Source organism: Castor canadensis, chromosome 2 (genome assembly GCF_047511655.1).
Source record: "Castor canadensis chromosome 2, mCasCan1.hap1v2, whole genome shotgun sequence".
Classification (NCBI taxonomy): Eukaryota; Metazoa; Chordata; class Mammalia; order Rodentia; family Castoridae; genus Castor; species Castor canadensis.
The window spans coordinates 160,871,126-160,891,417 of NC_133387.1; the positions used below are offsets into that span (position 1 = coordinate 160,871,126).

Consider the following 20,292-nt stretch of genomic DNA (forward strand, 5'->3'; position numbering starts at 1 on the left):
TTCAGGGTAGTTAAGGTTATATGCTGTATTAAACATAGTTGTCTGTCCTCGACCACTTTTACCATTAAAGATGAAGTGTTGAAGCCAGTGCTACTGGGTATCATCAAAGGCTTGTGCTCTTGTCTTTCTTGGATTGTTCTTGTGGCCTCTGAATTCTAGAAAAGCCTCATTGTTGTCACTGACCATGCTTCACAGAAACCCTTTGTGTCATTGTTTACTGACTGACCACTTTCACAAAAGCTGTGTCAGTTCTTTTGTTAACTCTTAACAGCAGTCAAAAATGATGTAAGGATAAAGGAGAATGATGGAGGGTGTAAATTCAACTATGATATATTGTAAAAACTATTGTAAATGTCACAGTGAACCCCCAGTACAGCAATCATGAAAATAGGTTTTTAAAAATGATGTAAGGGAAGAGAAGGATAAATGAAACAAAGACTGATAAGTACACACACACACACACACACACACACACACACACACACACACACTCCTTTTCGGTCAGTTTCTGAGCATTTACTGAAGTAGAGTTAGTCATGTAAAACACAGGAAATAGCAATAGTGCGTTCGTTTTCTCATTGTTTCACTCAGGTATGACCTGTTAACAGCAATATATGAATGATTATTTTTCTTTGTTGGCTTCCCTTTGGCCTTACTACTTAGATGGGAGGAGTAACTTACTGATTACACATAGAGCATAAGCCAATCCTTTTTGCAAATTCTTTGCAAAAACATTACATTTTCTTATCTGCTTTTTCTAAAAATGATTGTATTGACTGTGTTGGAGATCAAATTTGATTAGATTTTCATTTGAAAAAAAAAAGCAAAAAACCTTTTATTCTACAGAAATGGTTAGAAGTAGGGGAGTTAGGATCTTACATTTTGCCTCCAGATACAGAAATTTGCATTAAATTTGCTATTAGAATTTTGGGTGAGCAGATGATGTCATTTCTACAACATGGTTTGATGCATATGTGTGCTTTTTACAAACAAGCACTGTTAGTATGGAATTAGTTACATGGGCTTTTCTACTCCCTTTTTAGATGTGAAGCCCTCAAATATGCTAGTAAACACAAGAGGACAGGTCAAGTTGTGTGACTTCGGAGTGAGCACTCAGGTAGGACTCTTTTCCTCCCAGTGTTCTGTTCCTTGTGCAACATCCACTTTTTAGTTTCAGTCTACTCACTGGCTTGGAAAAACCTTGCTGCCAGAGAAACAGAAACTCTGCATCTTTTCCTCGGCTGGGAATGTGTACTCATTTTTAATCTCTGAGCTAGTTCCTTCATCAGAATATGATTGTTCATTGTTTAATGACAGTAAAAACTGCTGATATTGTAATTACTACTTACGAATAGCAAACTTCATTGATATGCAGCTTTGATATGAAAGCGTTTTGACCAGACAAAAGGGAGGGCAGAGTGGGAGCTGTGCCTGGGGAGCCCAACTGGCCCACAATAAAAATTAATATTGGGAGCAACAATGGTGGAGGGCCATTACAATGTGCAGCACAAATTTTAATTAATTTCCATTTTGGGCCTCCCTTGAGAACTGGGTGATAGTGACCCATGAGCGTGCTGTGATGTTGATTTGAATTGCAGCCACCTTTACTCCCAGCCAAACACAAAGACCAAAGCGAAGGTCATCCTTGTATTATGAGTTGTCAAAGTCTGTTATCCCTCCAGTGTATTTAGTGTTTGTTTCATTCTAGTAATGCATGGGGCTTCATTCACATCTTGAGCCATCTGACTAAAAAATTCTACTTCAAATTGACTTTTTATATCAGGCGGGTTTGGGGTACTAAAGCGATAAGTATCCTGCCTAAGTGAATAGTTTAAGGTTATCTGCTATAAACTGTAATGCTGTGCTTGTTTAAATTGGAAATCACATTCAAAAGAAAAGAGAGATTTAATCATTTTTAATGCCTTTCTAGATAAATTTGTTCCCTTTTACATAATTTTTAGTTGATTTATAGGGATGATGATTGTAGGTTAAATGAGGAATAATTGCCCATTTTATTTCCACATTATCTTTATATTGTTCTAACAGACTGTTTTGTCTCATAGCTGGTGAATTCTATAGCCAAGACGTATGTTGGAACAAATGCTTATATGGCGGTAAGTAAACTTATGCAAAAATAACATTTAAAGCCAACATCTTTATCTTTATGTACTTGGTAATGTACAATTCTTGAATTAATTCCACAGCCTTAGCCTAGCAGATCACAAATTACAAAATCAATCTAATCGTGATCCAATTTTTAAATCTTTCAAAAAGACATAACAGCTTGGCAGTTCTGGGATTTGAACTCATGGACTTGCACTTACAAGGCAAGTGTTCCACCACTTGAGCCATACCTCCAGTCTGACACAAGGGTTTTTATAGGAGCTATCAACTTACCTGATTTTGTTGACTTAACTGGCCCGTTTAAGTGTGAAATCACTGAGAGTTTTCTTATTTTTTGCCTGGGTGGTAGGGGAGAGCATTACTGGGATTTGAACTCAGGACTTCATGCTTACTAGGCAAGTGCCCTATATCCCCAGGCCTTTTTTGCTTTAGTTATTTTTAAGATAGGGTCTCTCATTTTTGTCCCAGGCCACCCTCATACCAAGATTTTCCTGATTTATGCCTCCAAGTAGCTGGGAGTTCCTGCATGCACCACCATACTGGCGGAAATCCCTTGAGTTTTGAAGTTTACTCTTACAAAAAAATTGTACCTTATAGCATACTGGCTACTTTTCCACATTAACCCTAAAGTATACCAAGATATTAGTCAGTAAGATTGGTTGTTTTTTTTTTCAAGAATACAAACATGCTTTATTATCAGATCAAAATTACATTATTGCTGGGTCCCAGGTGCTGGTCACTCATATTTGTAATCCTAGCTGCTTAGAAGTCTGAGATAGGGAGGATTGTAGTTTGAGGCAAGCCTGGGCAAATAGTTCTCGAGACCCTATCTCCAAAATAACCAGAGCAAAATGGACTGGAGGTGTGTCTTAAGTGGTAGAGTGCTAGCTTTGCAAATGTGAAGCCCTCAGTACAAACCCCAGTCCCACCAAAAAAAATTTACGTTGATATAGCTAAATTTTGTCTTCCTCTGTGTTTTGTTTAGTTGTTGGATTCATACAACTATAATAAGATAATTTAGTTAGTTTCACCAAAGTAGACTTGTCAAGAATGAAAAATAGAAGCAGACTTCTTTTCTTACCTTTGAATGAGGGAAGTTATTTGTGGCCATGAAAATGCTTTATTTTATTCATTTCCAAATTCACCAGAGGGAAGAAAAAAGACCAAGCAAGAAGATTATCTAGTTATCATTCTTGTAGCAAATTGTTGTTTCACATTTTTAGGGTTAATTTTTATAATGAGGGCTCTAGATTTAGCTAATCCCTTCCAGTTTAAAAGCCTTTGTTATATATCATAGAGTTAAAACAATTTTAGTATGGATAGAACCATGGACCATATTCTTAGTTTTATTTATTCTTTATTTTTTTAAATTCTTCTGGGGTTTGAACTCAGGGCCTCACACTTGCTAGGCAGGTGCTCTACCACTTGGAGCCACTCTGCCAGCCCTGTACTAGGGTTTAAACCTCATGCTTACTAGGCAGGCACCTACCACTTGAACCATTCCCCCAGCCCTACAAAGAAAAACAAGTAAAACAACTTCTCAACTACCCATCATGTTCTTAGAGCTTTAAATAGTTCTAAAAATTAAATCCCATTATATTTGAATGTACAAATCCAGATTATTGTTATCTTTATCAGGTGTATGTTAAAATTTCCTTTTTTCTTTTTTGTTTATGGATGAATGTAATGTGTCCATCAGTTAGTTGAAAATGTGGGGATTAAAATTATGAAATGTTCACTGAGATTGACAAAGCTAAAAATTGCTTTGCTTTTTGGGTGAGTAAATTCTAGTCAGCAGTTTTGTAGTTCAAGCTGGAAAAAGCCTAATATACCTAGGAATAAACAATAATAGACTGATAGTAAGAGCAAGAGCTTTGCTTAATTTAGTAAGTTCTTACTGGCCAAGTACTTACTTAGATTGTGGGAGATTAAAGGTTGGAGGTGGGAGAATATGGTCATAATACTATATTACTCTAGTATGGTATTGATCTCTGTCTTCCATCTGCTGACAGTCTGTTGAGGGAGGTCTGGGATTTGGGGCTTTTTTTTATAACCATAACTGGGTCTCATTTAAGTCCCACATGAATTTCTATGCCAAATGTTAGGGAACTACAGTTCTTGGGCCTGTTTTTGTAAATAAAGTTTTATTGGAATATAGCCACAACTGTTTGCTTATGTGGTGGGTATGGCTGCTGTAGTGCCACAGTGGCATAGCTCAGTAGTTGTCACAGTTGCTACTGAGAGCATATGTCCCACAAAGTGAAAAGTATTTACTGTCTGACTCTGTATAAAACAAAATTTGCTAAACTCAAATATGCCAGTGAAAGCTGTATCTGGAACTGAGTGCCTTCCATTAATCAATCAATATTCACTGAGCACCTTCCATGCTGTTAGTCAGAGGCAGTGGAACTACTCTGCAATCCAGAGAAGACATGGGGTAATAGGAAACATCACCTCACATGTGGAAGCATTGAGGGTGATAGTGTAGGCTTAGGCTGTACCAAGCATACATCTAGAAACTAAGAAGGACAGAGTATGGGTAGCTCACACCTGTCATCCCAACCACATAGGACACTGAGATCTGGAGGATGTAGTTTGAGGTCAGCCTGGATAAAAAAAAGTCCACGAGACCCCATCTCAACAGAAAAAGACTGGACATGGTGGCATATGCCTGTCACTGCACCTGCAGCAGGAAGCATAAAATGGGAGGATCATGGTCCAGGCAGCCTTGGCAAACGTGAGACCCTAGCTCCAAAATAACCAGAGTAAAAAGGCCTGGAGGCATGCCTCAAGGGGTAAGTTCTAACCCCTGTACTTCAAAAAAAGAAAAAAAGGTAAGAAGGTACAAAGTGTGAGTTGATGAGTCAAACAAGATATGAAAAGGGTGCTTACAAAAGAGTGATCATAAAGAAAGGATGAGCAGACTCAGAAACAGAAGACAGCATGACATGAGTGGGGATGGGAGAGAGTTAGAGGACAAATTGCTCAAATACAACTAGCTAACCTGCTTACGATAAGAACATAAATCAGAAAGCAGTAGCCCTGCATGTGTGAACATTACCACTTTATTCTCCTATAACCTCATGTAAAATACTAGAAAAATTATAATTAGGAAGAAGACAGGAAGACTTTCATAACATCCCAAGTCATCTTTTAAAAATGATGGGTACATTAAGCAGTGGAGCTTTGTGGAAGACTTGAAAAGACATCAGGATCCAACCTCCCCATTGAGTAGTAAGGAAGCAGAAACCTGGAAGCTGAAGTGTCCTCTCCCAGGACCTGAGACTGGGTTCGACATGGAAGATTTGCTACCACATTTTAAAAGAATTTCATCCAGGAGGATTGTAAAAGGGGTCCAGAGACTTTGGGGCCTATATTAAGTTAAATCATTTCTCAGAAATCCTAATTAACAAAAATTTTACTCTATTCTTAGGATAGAAATCTTAAAATTTTAACAAACCATTCAGTCTTTTTCTTTAGTATAATTTAAAAAAGGAAGTATAGAAATTTGAATAACTGTATGAGTAACTTAAATTTGAAATTTGAATATATGAATAAGTTAAAATTTAAAACTTTAAAAATATTGTTGCTCAAATACCCTTTAGGATCAGAAAGTCAATCTAAATGATTATTCTTATCTCTCAAGGGTTGTTTTTGGGTTTTGGATTTTTGTTTGTTTGTTGGTTTTGTTTTTTTTCTGCTCACACTGTTCCAATACATGGAATAGAACTGATCCATATTGTATGTTCCAACTCAATTGGCCTGCTTGTGCTGTGATGGTAACAATAGTGGTAATGATTGAAAAGAGGCAGTTAGGATATTTGGATCAACTCTTCTGTTGTAGAAATGCTAGTTTAAAATTTTTTTTTTCAATTTTCTTTTATTATTCATATGTGCATACAAGGCTTGGTTCATTTCTCCCCCCTGCCCCCACCCCCTCCCTTACCACCCACTCCGCCCCCTCCCTCTCGCCCCCCTCAATACCCAGCAGAAACTATTTTGCCCTTATTTCTAATTTTGTTGTAGAGAGAGTATAAGCAATAATAGGAAGGAACAAGGGTTTTTGCTGGTTGACATAAGGATAGCTATACAGGGAATTGACTCACATTGATTTCCTGTGCGTGGGTGTTACCTTCTAGGTTAATTCTTTTTGATCTAACCTTTTCTCTAGTACCTGGTCCCCTTTTCCTATTGGCCTCAGTTGCTTTAAGGTATCTGCTTTAGTTTCTCTGCGTTAAGGGCAACAAATGCTAGCTTGTTTATTAGGTGTCTTACCTATCCTCACCCCTCCCTTGTGTGCTCTCGCTTTTATCATGTGCTCATAGTCCAGTCCCCTTGTTGTGTTTGCCCTTGATCTAATGTCCACATATGAGGGAGAACATACGATTTTTGGTTTTTTGAGCCAGGCTAACCTCACTCAGAATGATGTTCTCCAGTTCCATCCATTTACCAGCGAATGATAACATTCCGTTCTTCTTCATGGCTGCATAAAATTCCATTGTGTATAGATACCACATTTTCTTAATCCATTCGTCAGTGCTGGGGCATCTTGGCTGTTTCCATAACTTGGCTATTGTGAATAGTGCCGCAATAAACATGGATGTGCAGGTGCCTCTGGAGTAACAGTCTTTTGGGTATATGCCCAAGAGTGGTATTGCTGGATCAAATGGTAGATCGATGTCCAGCTTTTTAAGTAGCCTCCAAATTTTTTTCCAGAGTGGTTGTACTAGTCTACATTCCCACCAACAGTGTAAGAGGGTTCCTTTTTCCCCCGCATCCTCGCCAACACCTGTTGTTGATGGTGTTGCTGATGATGGCTATTCTAACAGGGGTGAGGTGGAATCTCAGCGTGGTTTTAATTTGCATTTCCTTTATTGCTAGAGATGGTGAGCATTTTTTCATGTGTTTTCTGGCCATTTGAATTTCTTCTTTTGAGAAAGTTCTGTTTAGTTCACGTGCCCGTTTCTTTATTGGTTCATTAGTTTTGGGAGAATTTAGTTTTTTAAGTTCCCTGTATATTCTGGTTATCAGTCCTTTGTCTGATGTATAGTTGGCAAATATTTTCTCCCACTCTATGGGTGTTCTCTTCAGTTTAGAGACCATTTCTTTTGATGAACAGAAGCTTTTTAGTTTTATGAGGTCCCATTTATCTATGCTATCTCTTAGTTGCTGTGCTGCTGGGGTTTCATTGAGAAAGTTCTTACCTATACCTACTAACTCCAGAGTATTTCCTACTCTTTCTTGTATCAACTTAAGAGTTTGGGGTCTGATATTAAGATCCTTGATCCATTTTGAGTTAATATTGGTATAGGGTGATATACATGGATCTAGTTTCAGTTTTTTGCAGACTGCTAACCAGTTTTCCCAGCAGTTTTTGTTGAAGAGGCTGCTATTTCTCCATCATATATTTTTAGCTCCTTTGTCAAAGATAAGTTGCTTATAGTTGTGTGGCTTCATATCTGGGTCCTCTATTCTGTTCCACTGGTCTTCATGTCTGTTTTTGTGCCAGTACCATGCTGTTTTTATTGTTATTGCTTTGTAATATAGTTTGAAGTCAGGTATTGTGATACCTCCTGCATTGTTCTTTTGACTGAGTATTGCCTTGGCTATTCGTGGCCTCTTGTGTTTCCATATAAATTTCACAGTAGATTTTTCAATCTCTTTAATGAATGTCATTGGAATTTTGATGGGAATTGCATTAAACATGTAGATTACTTTGGGGAGTATCGACATTTTTACTATGTTAATTCTACCAATCCATGAGCATGGGAGATCTCTCCACTTTCTATAGTCTTCCTCAATCTCTTTCTTCAGAAGTGTATAGTTTTCCTTGTAGAGGTCTTTCACATCTTTTGTTAGGTTTACACCTAGGTATTTGATTTTGTTTGAGGCTATTGTAAATGGAATTGTTTTCATACATTCTTTTTCCGTTTGCTCATTGTTAGTGTATAGAAATGCTAATGATTTTTCTATGTTGATTTTATATCCTGCTACCTTGCTATAGCTATTGATGATGTCTAGAAGCTTCTGAGTAGAGTTTTTTGGGTCTTTAAGGTATAGGATCATGTCGTCTGCAAATAGGGATATTTTGACAGTTTCTTTACCTATTTGTATTCCTTTTATTCCTTCTTCTTGCCTAATTGCTCTGGCTAGGAATTCCAGTACTCTGTTGAATAGGAGTGGAGATAGTGGGCATCCTTGTCTGGTTCCTGATTTTAGAGGGAATGGTTTTAATTTTTCTCCATTAAGTATAATGCTGGCTGTAGGTTTGTCATATATAGCTTTTATAATGTTGAGGAACTTTCCTTCTATTCCTAGTTTTCTTAGCGCTTTTATCATGAAATGATGTTGGATCTTATCAAAGGCTTTTTCTGCATCTATTGAGATGATCAAGTGGTTTTTGTCTTTGCTTCTGTTAATGTGGTTTATTACGTTTATTGATTTTCGTATGGTGAACCACCCCTGCATCCCTGGGATGAAGCCTACTTGGTTAAAATTTTTTTAAAAATCATCTCAAATGGAGAAATTTTGAATGAAATCCTGCATCAGAGAGGAGAGCAGAATAGCAGAGATGTGTATTCCTAAAGGCATATACTGGTCTTGCACTTAGGCAAGAGAGGTAGCAGTCCAGCTTCAGAACCTACCTAAAACCAAAGGTCTCATGGGAAACCCTCCCGGTTTATGCTGAGGGTCCAAAAGGCTCACCTTCAGTATAGGAGGACACTAAATCTAAAGCTGCTCCTCTTTTTTTTTTTTAATTTAATTTTTATTTTTTTATTATTCATATGTGCATACACAATGCTTTGGTCATTTCTCCCCCTTGCCCCCACCCCCTCCCTTACCACCCACTCTGCTCCCTCCCTCTCCCCACCACCCTCTAGATACCTGGCAGAAACTATTTTACCCTTATCTCTAATTTGGTTGAAGAGATAGTATAAGCAATAATAGGAAGGAACAAGCGTTTTTTGCTAGTTGAGATAAGGATAGCTATACAGGGAGTTGACTCACATTAATTTTCTGTGCATGTGTGTTACCTACTAGGTAATTCTTTTTTTTTTTTTAAAGTTTTGAATTATTTATTTATTTATTCATTTATTTTTTGATGCCCTCATGACCTCTTTCTCTCTCTCTCTTTTTATTTTATTATTCATATGTGCATACAAGGCTTAGGTCATTTCTCCCCCTGCCCCCACCCCCTCCCTTACCACCCACTCCACCCCCTCCCTCTCCCCCCAACCCCCTCAATACCCAGCAGAAACTATTTTGCCCTTATCTCTAATTTTGTTGTAGAGAGAGTATAAGCAGTAACAGGAAGGGACAAGGGTTTTTGCTGGTTGAGATAAGGATAGCTATACAGGGAGTTGACGCTCATTAATTTCCTGTACATGTGTGTTACCTTCTAGGTTAATTCTTTTTGATCTAACCTTTTCTCTAGTTCCTGGTTTCCTTTTCCTATTGGCCTCAGTTGCTTTTAAGGTATCTGCTTTAGTTTCTCTGCATTGAGGGCAACAAATCCTAGCTAATTTGTTAGGTGTCTTACCTATCCTCATATCTCCCTTGTGTGCACTCGCTTTTATCTTGTAATCAAAGTTCAATCCCCTTGTTGTGTTTGCCCTTGATCTAATGTCCGCATATGAGGGAGAACATATGATTTTTGGTCTTTTGGGCCAGGCTAACCTTACTCAGAATGATGTTCTCCAATTCCATCCATTTACCAGCGAATGATAACATTTCGTTCTTCTTCATGGCTGCATAAAATTCCATTGTGTATAGATACCACATTTTCTTGATCCATTCGTCAGTGGTGGGGCATCTTGGCTGTTTCCATAACTTGGTTATTGTGAATAGTGCTGCAATAAACATGGGTGTGCAGGTGCCTCTGGAGTAACCTGTGTCACATCTTTTGGGTATATCCCTAAGAGTGCTATTGTTGGATTAAATGGTAGATCAATGTTTAGCTTTTTAAGTAGCGTCCAAATTTTTTTCCAGCGTGGTTGTACTAGTTTACATTCCCACCAACAGTGTCAGAGGGTTCCTTTTTCCCCCACGCATCCTCACCAACACCTGTTGTGTGTTGGTGTTGCTCATGATGGCTATTCTAATAGGGGTGAGGTGGAATCTTAGTGTGGCTTTAATTTGCATTTCCTTTATTGCTAGAGATGGTGAGCATTTTTTCATGTGTTTTTTTGGCCATTTGAATTTCTTCTTTTGAGAACGTTCTGTTTAGTTCACTTTCCCATTTCTTTATTGGTTCATTAGTTTTGGGAGAATTTAGTTTTTTAAGTTCCTGTATATTCTGGTTATCAGTCCTTTGTCTGATGTGTAGCTGGCAAATATTTTCTCTCACTCTGTGGGTGGTCTCTTCAGTTTAGAGACCATTTTTTTTGATGAGCAGAAGCTTTTTAGTTTTATGAAGTCCCATTTATCTATGCTATCTCTTAGTTGCTGTGCTGCTGGGGTTCCATTGAGAAAGTTCTTACCTATACTACTAACTCCAGAGTATTTCCTACTCTTTTTGTATCAACTTTAGAGTTTGTGGTCTGATATTAAGATCCTTGATCCATTTTGAGTTAATATTGGTATAGGGTGATATACATGGATCTAGTTTCAGTGTTTTGCAGACTGCTAACCAGTTTTCCCAGCAGTTTTTGTTGAAGAGGCTGCTTTTTCTCCATCGTATATTTTTAGCTCCTTTGTCAAAGACAAGTTGGTTATAGTTGTGTGGCTTCATATCTGGGTCCTCTATTCTGTTCCACTGGTCTTCATGTCTGTTTTTGTGCCAGTACCTTGCTGTTTTTATTGTTATTGTAAAGCTGCTCCTCTTTTGCATCCCACTGAAAGAAAAGAGAGGCTCCTCACAGCTAGGCAGAGAAACAGGAAGAAAAGTATAGGTGAAAAAGACTGTGACCATAGACCAGCTCTGGCACAGACCTGTAACCTGAGTGGATGCATACACCAGCTGACTGAGAGGAACTTCATGCTCAGAACATGGTCTGAGGTGACTGGTCTACCTTAGGCCCTAGAGAACACCTCTTTTCCTCTTTTCAAGAGGAAAACTACAGTCTGGGGCCATGGCTCAAGAGGTAGAGCACTTGAGTTCAGTCCTCAATATGCAAGAAAAGGATGGACTAGTAAGCAGTCAAAAACAAATACTCAGGGAAACAAGACAAGAGGAAGAAAATCCAACAGGAAAAGCAGGCAGTACAAACATGTGCAGGCTAAGATCACACATTTTAAAAGTGACATATTAGATTTGAAAAAGACCCAAGCAGAACTAAAATTAAAAATCCACTGTATTTGGTAGCATTTTGGACATAGCAAAAGAGCAGTCTGACCCTACAGCCCTTGTTTAACCTATATAAGGTGCTGCCTACACAGGAATCTTGCCAACCTAAAAAAAAAAATCCTCATCACTTGTGATACATATTTTGATACATGCTAGCTTAAAGTATTTTCTGAGCAGAAACTCCTGTTTTGAAAGAGGTAAAGTATGTACCTTGGTATCGTCATCTTCTGACAGATAAACCTTCGAGTATTGTGTTATAAACAGACAGTTCTGGAATTAGTTAACTAAATGTGGATCCTGGGTAAATGTTCAGTCCTAAAGGACAGCTGGAGAAAGTGGTATGGATACCAGCTTGAAGCTACTGCCTTGAAGTAGCTTGAAGCTTGAAGATTCTGCTTTTTTAGATCACTGTCCTTTGCTGTTCTGTTAGCAACAGGCCAGGGTTTTTTTTTTATCTTACTTTATTTTATTTGCTCTTCATTTAAACCTTACTACAGACATGCTTCAGACAAGAGTCCTGTTTTTAATATTTTGCTTTCCACAATGTTGACAGCTATCATGTGAGAAAGTAACCACAGCTTTAGCTTTTTGACTACAAAATATCCATTAGGGATCTTAAATAGGCCATGTGGCAGCTAGTGGTTGGTTTTGTTTTGTTTTGTTTTGTTTGATTTTGAGGGAAGAATTCAGGGCAGGCCACCTTGGTTCCTTGGAGTCTTCCTGGCTCCTTAAATTCAGAAGGTATTAGGCCTTATCCCGTACTTAAGTCAGTTGCAGGGACCTAGGCACATTTCCAAGTCCTTATTTACTGTATGCATTCCTTAGAGTGGACCCTTGGAAATTGCTGCCTGCTTTTGCTGGGCATACTTGCTCAAGCATTGCACCACAACCATCATCTCACTCTGTTAGCTTGTTGCACAAATAATTTCTCCAACAAGAGCCTCGCAGAATCTTGTCCTTCTGTCCTGAAGAACAAGATATTATTTGCTACCTGATATCTGTGATCATTATCACTTTTTCTGTTCTTTTCTTTTTTAATTCTCTATGCTTTATTTTCAGTCTCAGTTTGCATTTGCTTTGGTAGTTCAGTGGGCAAATGTAATGAATGTTTTTAATTTTATTGCTGGTTCTATTGAAATACTTTATATGTGAGTATGTTTGTTTTCTGTGTTCTCCGGATGAAATGATACCTATTGATAACTGTCAACTATTGGAAACAAGAAACATAAAGAGATCAGAAACAGAGTAAGACTGCATTTGATTATATCTTTTAACAGTTCTTGAGGATTTTAGAATTGTCATCTTTCCTATAAATTTTTGATTCATATATAAATAGCAGTAGTGTATGGGGAAGTTATGTTAGAATACTCTGTGGAACTTAATTATTAAGTTCATGCTTAAAACCATATGTGCAGTGAACATGTATTGCATCTTTTGAGTTGGCATGCATTGGCTGAACACTGCCATATGCCAGCTATGAGATTAGCAAGATATTCTGTGTGCCTCACAGGGGAAAGAGACTAGAAAAGGGGCAATTACAACAAGTAGCATAGATAAATGTTAACATTATACACAGTGTTTTTATGAAGTACTCATAACTATGTCTAAGGAGTAGAGGAAGGTTCCATGAACAAAGGTGGCCCTAAACAGGGCTTTCTCCAGAGAATCCTGTCTTCAAAGTTTCCCCAGCAATCACAGATATATGCAAAGTTCTACACCTCTTCAAGGATCCTTTCCTGGTGTCCCTATCTGAGTCCCAGCCCAGGCTCCTGCCAAGTTATTCTCAACACCCCCAAAATAAGTAAGTAAATAAATAAATAGGGCCTTCCAGGACACCATTACTAAGCAGAGAAGGGGAAGGCAGGAGAACGTAGAAGATCATTGCCTCTGCAAGCAACAGGAAAACCTTTAGTGACTGGAGCTGAGTATACCAAAGAATCACTAAGAGAAATTATTTTCTTAAATGAAGATCCTCAGGCATACCCCTGGATATTGTCATTCAAGAGGTTCATTTGTGGTGAGCACCTCAGGCAGTTCTGTGATGATGGTTCCAAAGACTGTTTTCAGAAGTACCATATCAGACCGGTAGCTTGGCTCTTCTGACTTCTAGTTCTGGGAACAGTTTGACACACTGGAAAGGCCAATTTTGCAATCATGTATTACTGAGTTTTTATTCTGGCTCTACTCCTGGACAGTACACTTACTGCTAACCCATTACTCTGGGCTTGGACAAGCCACTTTCTGAGCTTCAGTTTTTACCTCTGCAAAGAAAAGCCAATCATATCTACCTTTCCGAGACTGTTATGGTATGTAGAGGATGCAAGCACCCAGCCCAGTGTCTGGCGCTAGTGGGTGGTCACTTAGGTGTTTTATCCCTCTAATATAGGGGATATAGCATTTCATAATGGTTAATAATAGAAACTAAACCTCTCTATGTCTTGTTTTCCTCATCTGTTAAGTAAGAGTGATAATAATACCAATCTCATATGGAAGCTTATTAATCTGAAATGAGATCTGTGTAAAAAGCACTTTAAAACAATGTCTAGCAGATGGAAATTCTTCAATAACTGTACATAGTGATGTTGATGGTGATGATGTTGCTAGTATTGCTCCCATAACTGGCTGGCCAGTGCCATATGAATGCATTCTAGTACCTGTTGAACTAGCTAGAACTGGGTAATGAGATGTGGTTTAGAATTCCCAGCCCTGCCATGATTAGCTCTGTAACCTTGAGCAACTATTCCACCTTTGTGAGACCTCAGTTTCTCTTATTCATTTTTTCAAGTGTTCATTTCAAACACTTCTGTGAGTATCCTACCAAGGCCATGTCCTGTTCAGACAGATCAGGAAGCACCCACTCAGTATAAAATTATTCTTTTTGAGGTAGAGTGTGAATATAGCAGCTTTCCAGACAAGATGATTGTGACACAACTTGACTGGGACAAAGCTTCCAAAGTAGAACTTTTAAGCTGTTCCTTGATCCCTATCAGAAGAAACCCTGATAAGTGGGATGAAATGTTGAACCAAAGGAAAAGAAATATGAATGTTCTTTGCACTAGTGTCACTTCCACTTTAAGTTTGAGATTATTTCAAAATAAAAACTTTAAAAAATTTAAACCTTAGTCTTCAAGACCCATCTATCAAAAATCCTAGCAAACTGATAAAATTATAATTTTGTATAATTTGCACTCCCCAATTAAGACTAATGTATTTGTAGGGAGAACACTTAGGGCAAGGCTCAATTCATTTGCTAGCTTAGGTCCTTGCCCAAATTAATTCACCACTTGGAGCCTTCATTTTCTTCATTGTTGAAATAGGAATAACAGTCTTCCTCTTAGGGACCATGAGGATTCAATGAGGATTCTACATATTATCTACATAATGCATATATGTAGATTTTTTTTTCTATCCATAAAATGCTATGCAAATGTTAGTATCTTGCCACCTTAGCTGAGCTCATGTTCAGTGTGGATTTGCTGAAGTAAACTTATATCAGGTCACAAATCCCCTTCTGTTTTTTTATAGCCTGAAAGAATTTCAGGGGAGCAGTATGGAATCCACTCAGATGTCTGGAGCTTAGGAATCTCTTTCATGGAGGTATGTTGCTGTTGGTTACAAATAGACACATCCATGCATATCTGTACTAATATGTACCATCAGGGAGAATAAAGATAAACCTTCAGTATGTTATGCATATGTGTATAGAGTTTGAAGTCCTTGTGTTATCCTTATGTGGCTGATGGACTGAGTCTGGATCATTCTAAAGCACTGCTTCTCACAGATCACATATATAAGACAAACTTGCAGTGTTTGTTAAAAATAGAGGTTCTCCAGCCCCATCCCAGAGCAGCTGAGTCCAAACCCCTGAGAGCATGCATGCTGAACATGTCCCGGGTAGTCTTTAATATGTGCTAAATCTGGAGAGCCTGTGTTCTAAAAGAGAGATTCAGAAAAATCCTATGTGATGGCAGCCTTGTTGGAATGCATCTATAATGCCCAGAGGTGATTGCTTTAAAAGATATAGCCCTACTTATTTGGATATATAAATTTTATATGTTTAAAAAGAAAAAAGCCACCTCACTCTAATATGGTCATGTCACATGTATATATGAGGTAGGGGTGGTGTGATATGGGGAAGTGTATATAGCATAATTTTTATATCTTTACTCTTTATTGCTGTATTTAGAATGGACTTTATCTTAGTGTTCTAAGTGCAGCCCCCACTAGAACTCCATGCTAAAGTGTATAAAATGATCAGATGACTTACGTTAGAAAGATACCTGGAGGGGGAGAAGGGATAATTGTGAATAAAGAGAGGGAAAAAAATATGATCAAAGTACCTTATATACATGTATGAAAATGTCACAATGAAATCAATTATTTTGTATAATTAATATATTCTAATGAAAAAGAAATGTCCAAAAAAAGGACACCTGGCTCAATTTGAATTGCAGTAATATAGAACCTAGGTACTCATCAGTGCTTCAGGAATTGTTTATCAGCTACATTGATTCAGATAAAGGAAGACTTTTAAAAAAATAGAAAGGACTCTTCAAATAATGTCATAGATAGACTTGCCATCACAGTGTTATCACTTTTTTTTAGTCTAGTACTTTTGCTGTGACTTGTGTAATTCAGGGATGCCACTATATTTGTAAGAAAATATCTTCAGATTAATTTCACTTGCACAGTAAAAAGAAAACAAAAGTGTTCAATGTTTATTAAACCATATTCTTCTGCTTCTTCACAAAAGGGAATCTAAAAAGAAACCCAGCATGTGCGACTCACCCAAGAGGTTAGCCTTAAAGGTGAACAGATCTCAGGACTGACACCCCAGGAAAATCCTGAAGCACTTGTTTTATTAGCTTGTTTAAGGGGAAATAGTGCTTTTGGTCTGTGTGAATCAGCTCTTGCTATTTTAAATTTGCATGTTTTAAATTCTTACTGTATTTTATAAATAAGCAGATATTATATAGGGCAATTGAGAAATTGTATGTTGAGATAAGACTCTTGGGTTGGGAATGAAAGACCTGGATTGCAGTTCTAGTTTTGCTCTTAGTTTCCTAGGTGGTCCCAGGCTAGCTCCTATTCCCCACTTGGCCTCAGTTCCTTCATTTGTAAAATAATGATCTCTAAGCCTCTTTCCAGACTAACATGCTGTGACTCTGCTGCTGCTTATTCTGCTGTTGTCTTTCCTTAACTTTCATGCAACAGCTGCAGAGTTGTAGAGACAGGGATGTACCTTAGGTTGGCATAACGCAGGGAGGCAGTACTGTAAGAGAGCATGACTGGTAGGCTTCAGATTGGGGCCACCATTCATCTCTTCTCCATTTGCTCATACATTACTATTTTGAGTTCCTGATATGCCTGCTGCATGGTCAACTGGGACAAAGTAATGAAGGTTAGGTGAGGGATGGGCAGGGTGGGATGTAAGGTTAAGGACAGAAAACAAAGCAGTAACCAAATTTATAGTTTGTCAAGTGGTGATAAGAAAGGTAAAGAAAAAGAAAGCAGGCAGTCTTCTGTTAAAGGACTAATGTGAAATGCAGAGACAGGAGTGTTGTGAAAAGAAGGAGCCACAAAGAGACCAATGTAACTGGAGTGGAGTTAGCAAGGGGAAAACAAATTCAGAGAGGCAACTAGGGGTCAGATCACATACAACCTTGCAGACCATACTCAGGATTTTAGACAATACTCTGAGAGTAAATGATCTCACTTCAGTTTTCAAAGGGTCACTGAGTGTTTTGTGAACAACTGTGGAGGGGCAAGCGTGGAAGCAAGGGGATCAGCTGAGGCAGATAGGAAGATTGATAGATGCCCAATAAATATAATGCACTTATATTTCTTTTATGTTGCTTATTAAAATACATGTCTAGCAGTATTTTGCTAGGTACTAGGGATGCAAAAAGTATTTATAAGAGATGTTTTGTATTGTCAGGAGGGAGATTGCCAATAATGTATTTGGGATTTTGCTGATGATATTCATTTATCCTAGAGGTATACTCTTAAATAGTCTCTGGAACACTGAAGAAAGCAAACTAATTGAATTTGTAAGATTGAGGAGGATTAGGCATAGAGAAGAATGAGAAAAATCTCAGCTTTGAGTCTGGGACACCTGAGTGCCAGAAGGAGTATAGAAGTTCATGTGGTGAAATGGAGAACAGATGACCATGTAGCTGTCAGGAGTAAAGGCCTGGAAGGGTCAGGCCTCTTGATGTTGTCTGTGTTATCAAATGGCTGGTAAGGATTAGTGGTTGTGGAGAACAGATTATGAAAAGCCTATGAGAACTGGACGTAAGCAAGGCGAGATGCGGCTTAATTGCTTTTACCTGTAGGCTGAGATAGGCACAGCCCTGGTCATGAAACAGAAAAAGCAGAACAGCTGTGTGTCCTTAGCTTGCATTCAGAGAAGCAGGAATGCAAGGTTTCTCCTGTTACAATGTCATGTTCCTCCCTGAGAGCCTCTGCTCCACCCTGTTTGCACTGTTTATAAAAGGCCTGCTGAAGGAGGGCTTGGGGCTTTTTGGTTTTTGCTTTGGGCTTTTTGGGTGTGGGTTTTTTGGGGCTTTGGCTTGATTCTTTTGCGTTGGGCTTTTTGGTGTGGGAAGCTTTTGGAAGGGAAAAGAATTACTGAATGGAAAAGAATTGCTAAAGGGAAATTGCTGAAGGGAAAAGTATGGCTAAAGTGGGGTTGGTAGAAAGTCTGCCGGGAGAATTTTAACATAGGCCTTAGAAAGCTAAGCCAGAGAAAGAACTTTAACCTTGGCTTTAGAAGCTAAAGAAAAGCCAGAGAGACATGGGACAGTGCAAGATAGAGGACCTAGACTTTGCAAGTCTGAGCATCTTAAGAAAGCTAATGAAAGAATGCTAAAGAAAAGCTGCCAGCCTGGGAGCAAAAGACTTTAAGAGAGACCAGGCTAAAGATAAGCTAAGAGAAAACATGGGACAGTGTGAGTCTTAGGAAAGAGGCTTGAAGCAAGGTTTTAAAGAGGACTTTAGAAGCAAGGTTTTAAAGAACTGCAAGGAGTAAGGCCTTAAAGAATAAAGATAGAAAAAAGAAGCAATTAGGGTTGGGCGTCTCCACCCAAGCACCCAACACAGCTGACCCCACTTTCTGTCTGTCTGTCTGTCTGTCTATCCTGAGTCTTTTCTGAATCTCCAGTCTCCCCCAGTTAAGTCCAGTTAGGTTTGGTAATCACCAGGAGCAAGAGAGAAAGAGTTTGCTCTAACAAGGGAGGGAGCGAAAAAACAGCGCCCCCTCCAAGTGGTAAGGCAGGAGGAGGAAAGGTTGTTGCAGGATGTAAAGTGGAGTATGATTCTAATCAAAAAGGATCATCGAGCACCTTTTGTACAGGGTGCTTAACTAAATGCCTCCAAAAAGAAGCATGAGATTGGAGTCCCTACCCTCTAGGAGTTGTGACCCTCCAGACAAGCAAGTAACAACATATGACCAACCAAAATAACAAACCAGTAAGTCATTAAAGCATAGAGTGAGACCCCTGACATATGTTTTATACCAAATTTATTTAGAGTCCTAGGTAAAGAAAAACATGTAATAGGGAAGGGGGAGAGTCCATAGATGAGACCTTGTGGGTGGCTCAGTAATGAAGATTACAAGAGAACTCCAAACTTCTATCTTTCTTAGATGCAGATGTGATAAGATCATTACAGAGAGACATTGAAAAGTTTGTTCAAAAGAAATATTTGAAGGCTAAGATTTTTTGTTTTTACCACAATGCACTAGGCATAGGTGTTGTAAATCCTGTTTAAAATTACTGTGGACACAGAGAAGTATGAATTGCAATAGCATTTTAAAATCTGAGGAAAAAATTACATTCTGGAACATAGTCAGCACTTTCAAAGAATTGCTTCTCTTTTAAGACAAGATGCCTTGTTCTAGTTATGAGCTCTCAAGAATAGAAGCTTTTATTCATCCTTAAATTTTATTTAAGTAGTCCCATGACCAGGCTCTAGAAAGTGGGCACACAAAGCTGAGAAAAGCCCACCTCTGGTAGAGAAGACACATAAGGCCCAGAACAGTGATAGATCTTTAGTAGAGATATTTATAAGGACTTGGAGTCACAGGGGTGGGCATGGGGGTAGGGAGCTATAAAGGAGTTAAATGTTTGAGTGGGATTGGTCTTGAAGGAAGCTTGCCACTGAGAAAAAGACTGAAAGATGGCGATCCTCTCCCCATCTCTCAGCCCAATCCAAGGTAGATCTTTGTAAATCCTTAAGGAGCTATCAAATATCAAAGTAGGCATGGTCTCACCTATGTAGTTCTACTGTCTGTTTGTGTGCATGCCTTTCCCAAAGTGTTTTGAATGAACTAGTTTATTCCCTTAGGGTAACCTGAGGAAACTAAGCAAAGGAGTTTCCCAAATTACCCAAGAACCAAATAGAGACAAAATGGGAACCAGAACTTTCTATCCCTTCTACCTCCTCCAGCACTCATTCCCCTGATTCCATTAAACTCTCCTCTCTGAGCTTTGGTGATGTAAGAATCAGAAGGCTGCCTTCATTGTTTTAAACTCCTAAAATACAGAGGGTTACCTTTGCCTGTCTTCTTCTTCCTGCTGCTCTTTACTGTGTTAAAATACTGCTGTGGTCCGCATCATAACAAGCCTTTCTCCACACTTTTTCATAAAATATAGTGCTACTTGTCACTAAAATGTGCTGATAAAAAATCACAGATAGGTACAATTGTGCCTTAAGCAAAGAACCTTTAATATCAGACTATCTTTTATCCATGGACTGAATTGGTCCTATCTCCTCTCAGTTCAGCATCCCTCTGCTCATGGAATAAAGTGAATCTCTAGGATTTTCTTGACTGTATGAAGTATTTGGAGTTGGCAAAAGTAATATAAAGATGGAAATTATCC

General features: G+C 38.5%; 1 protein-coding gene across 13 annotated transcripts in view; it reads left to right on the forward strand.

The window, feature by feature from the left end:
* The window catches only part of Map2k5 (mitogen-activated protein kinase kinase 5), a 252,617-nt gene that overhangs the window by 129,057 nt on the left and 103,268 nt on the right, over positions 1 to 20,292 (forward strand). For 6 of the 13 annotated variants that reach the window (XR_012445525.1, XM_074066289.1, XM_074066285.1 and 3 more), the window contains exons 14-16: positions 1,044 to 1,117; positions 2,064 to 2,114; positions 14,936 to 15,007. Coding sequence is in view for 10 of the 13 variants with exons in the window: in XM_074066289.1 (XP_073922390.1) it covers positions 1,044 to 1,117; positions 2,064 to 2,114; positions 14,936 to 15,007 (197 nt within the window). In the remaining 3 variants the exon portion in view is untranslated. Of the gene's footprint in view, positions 1 to 1,043; positions 1,118 to 2,063; positions 2,115 to 4,694; positions 5,488 to 14,935; positions 15,008 to 20,292 lie in introns of those variants that run through there. The other 7 variants (XM_074066287.1, XM_074066290.1, XM_074066291.1 and 4 more) reach the window with 4 other exon arrangements.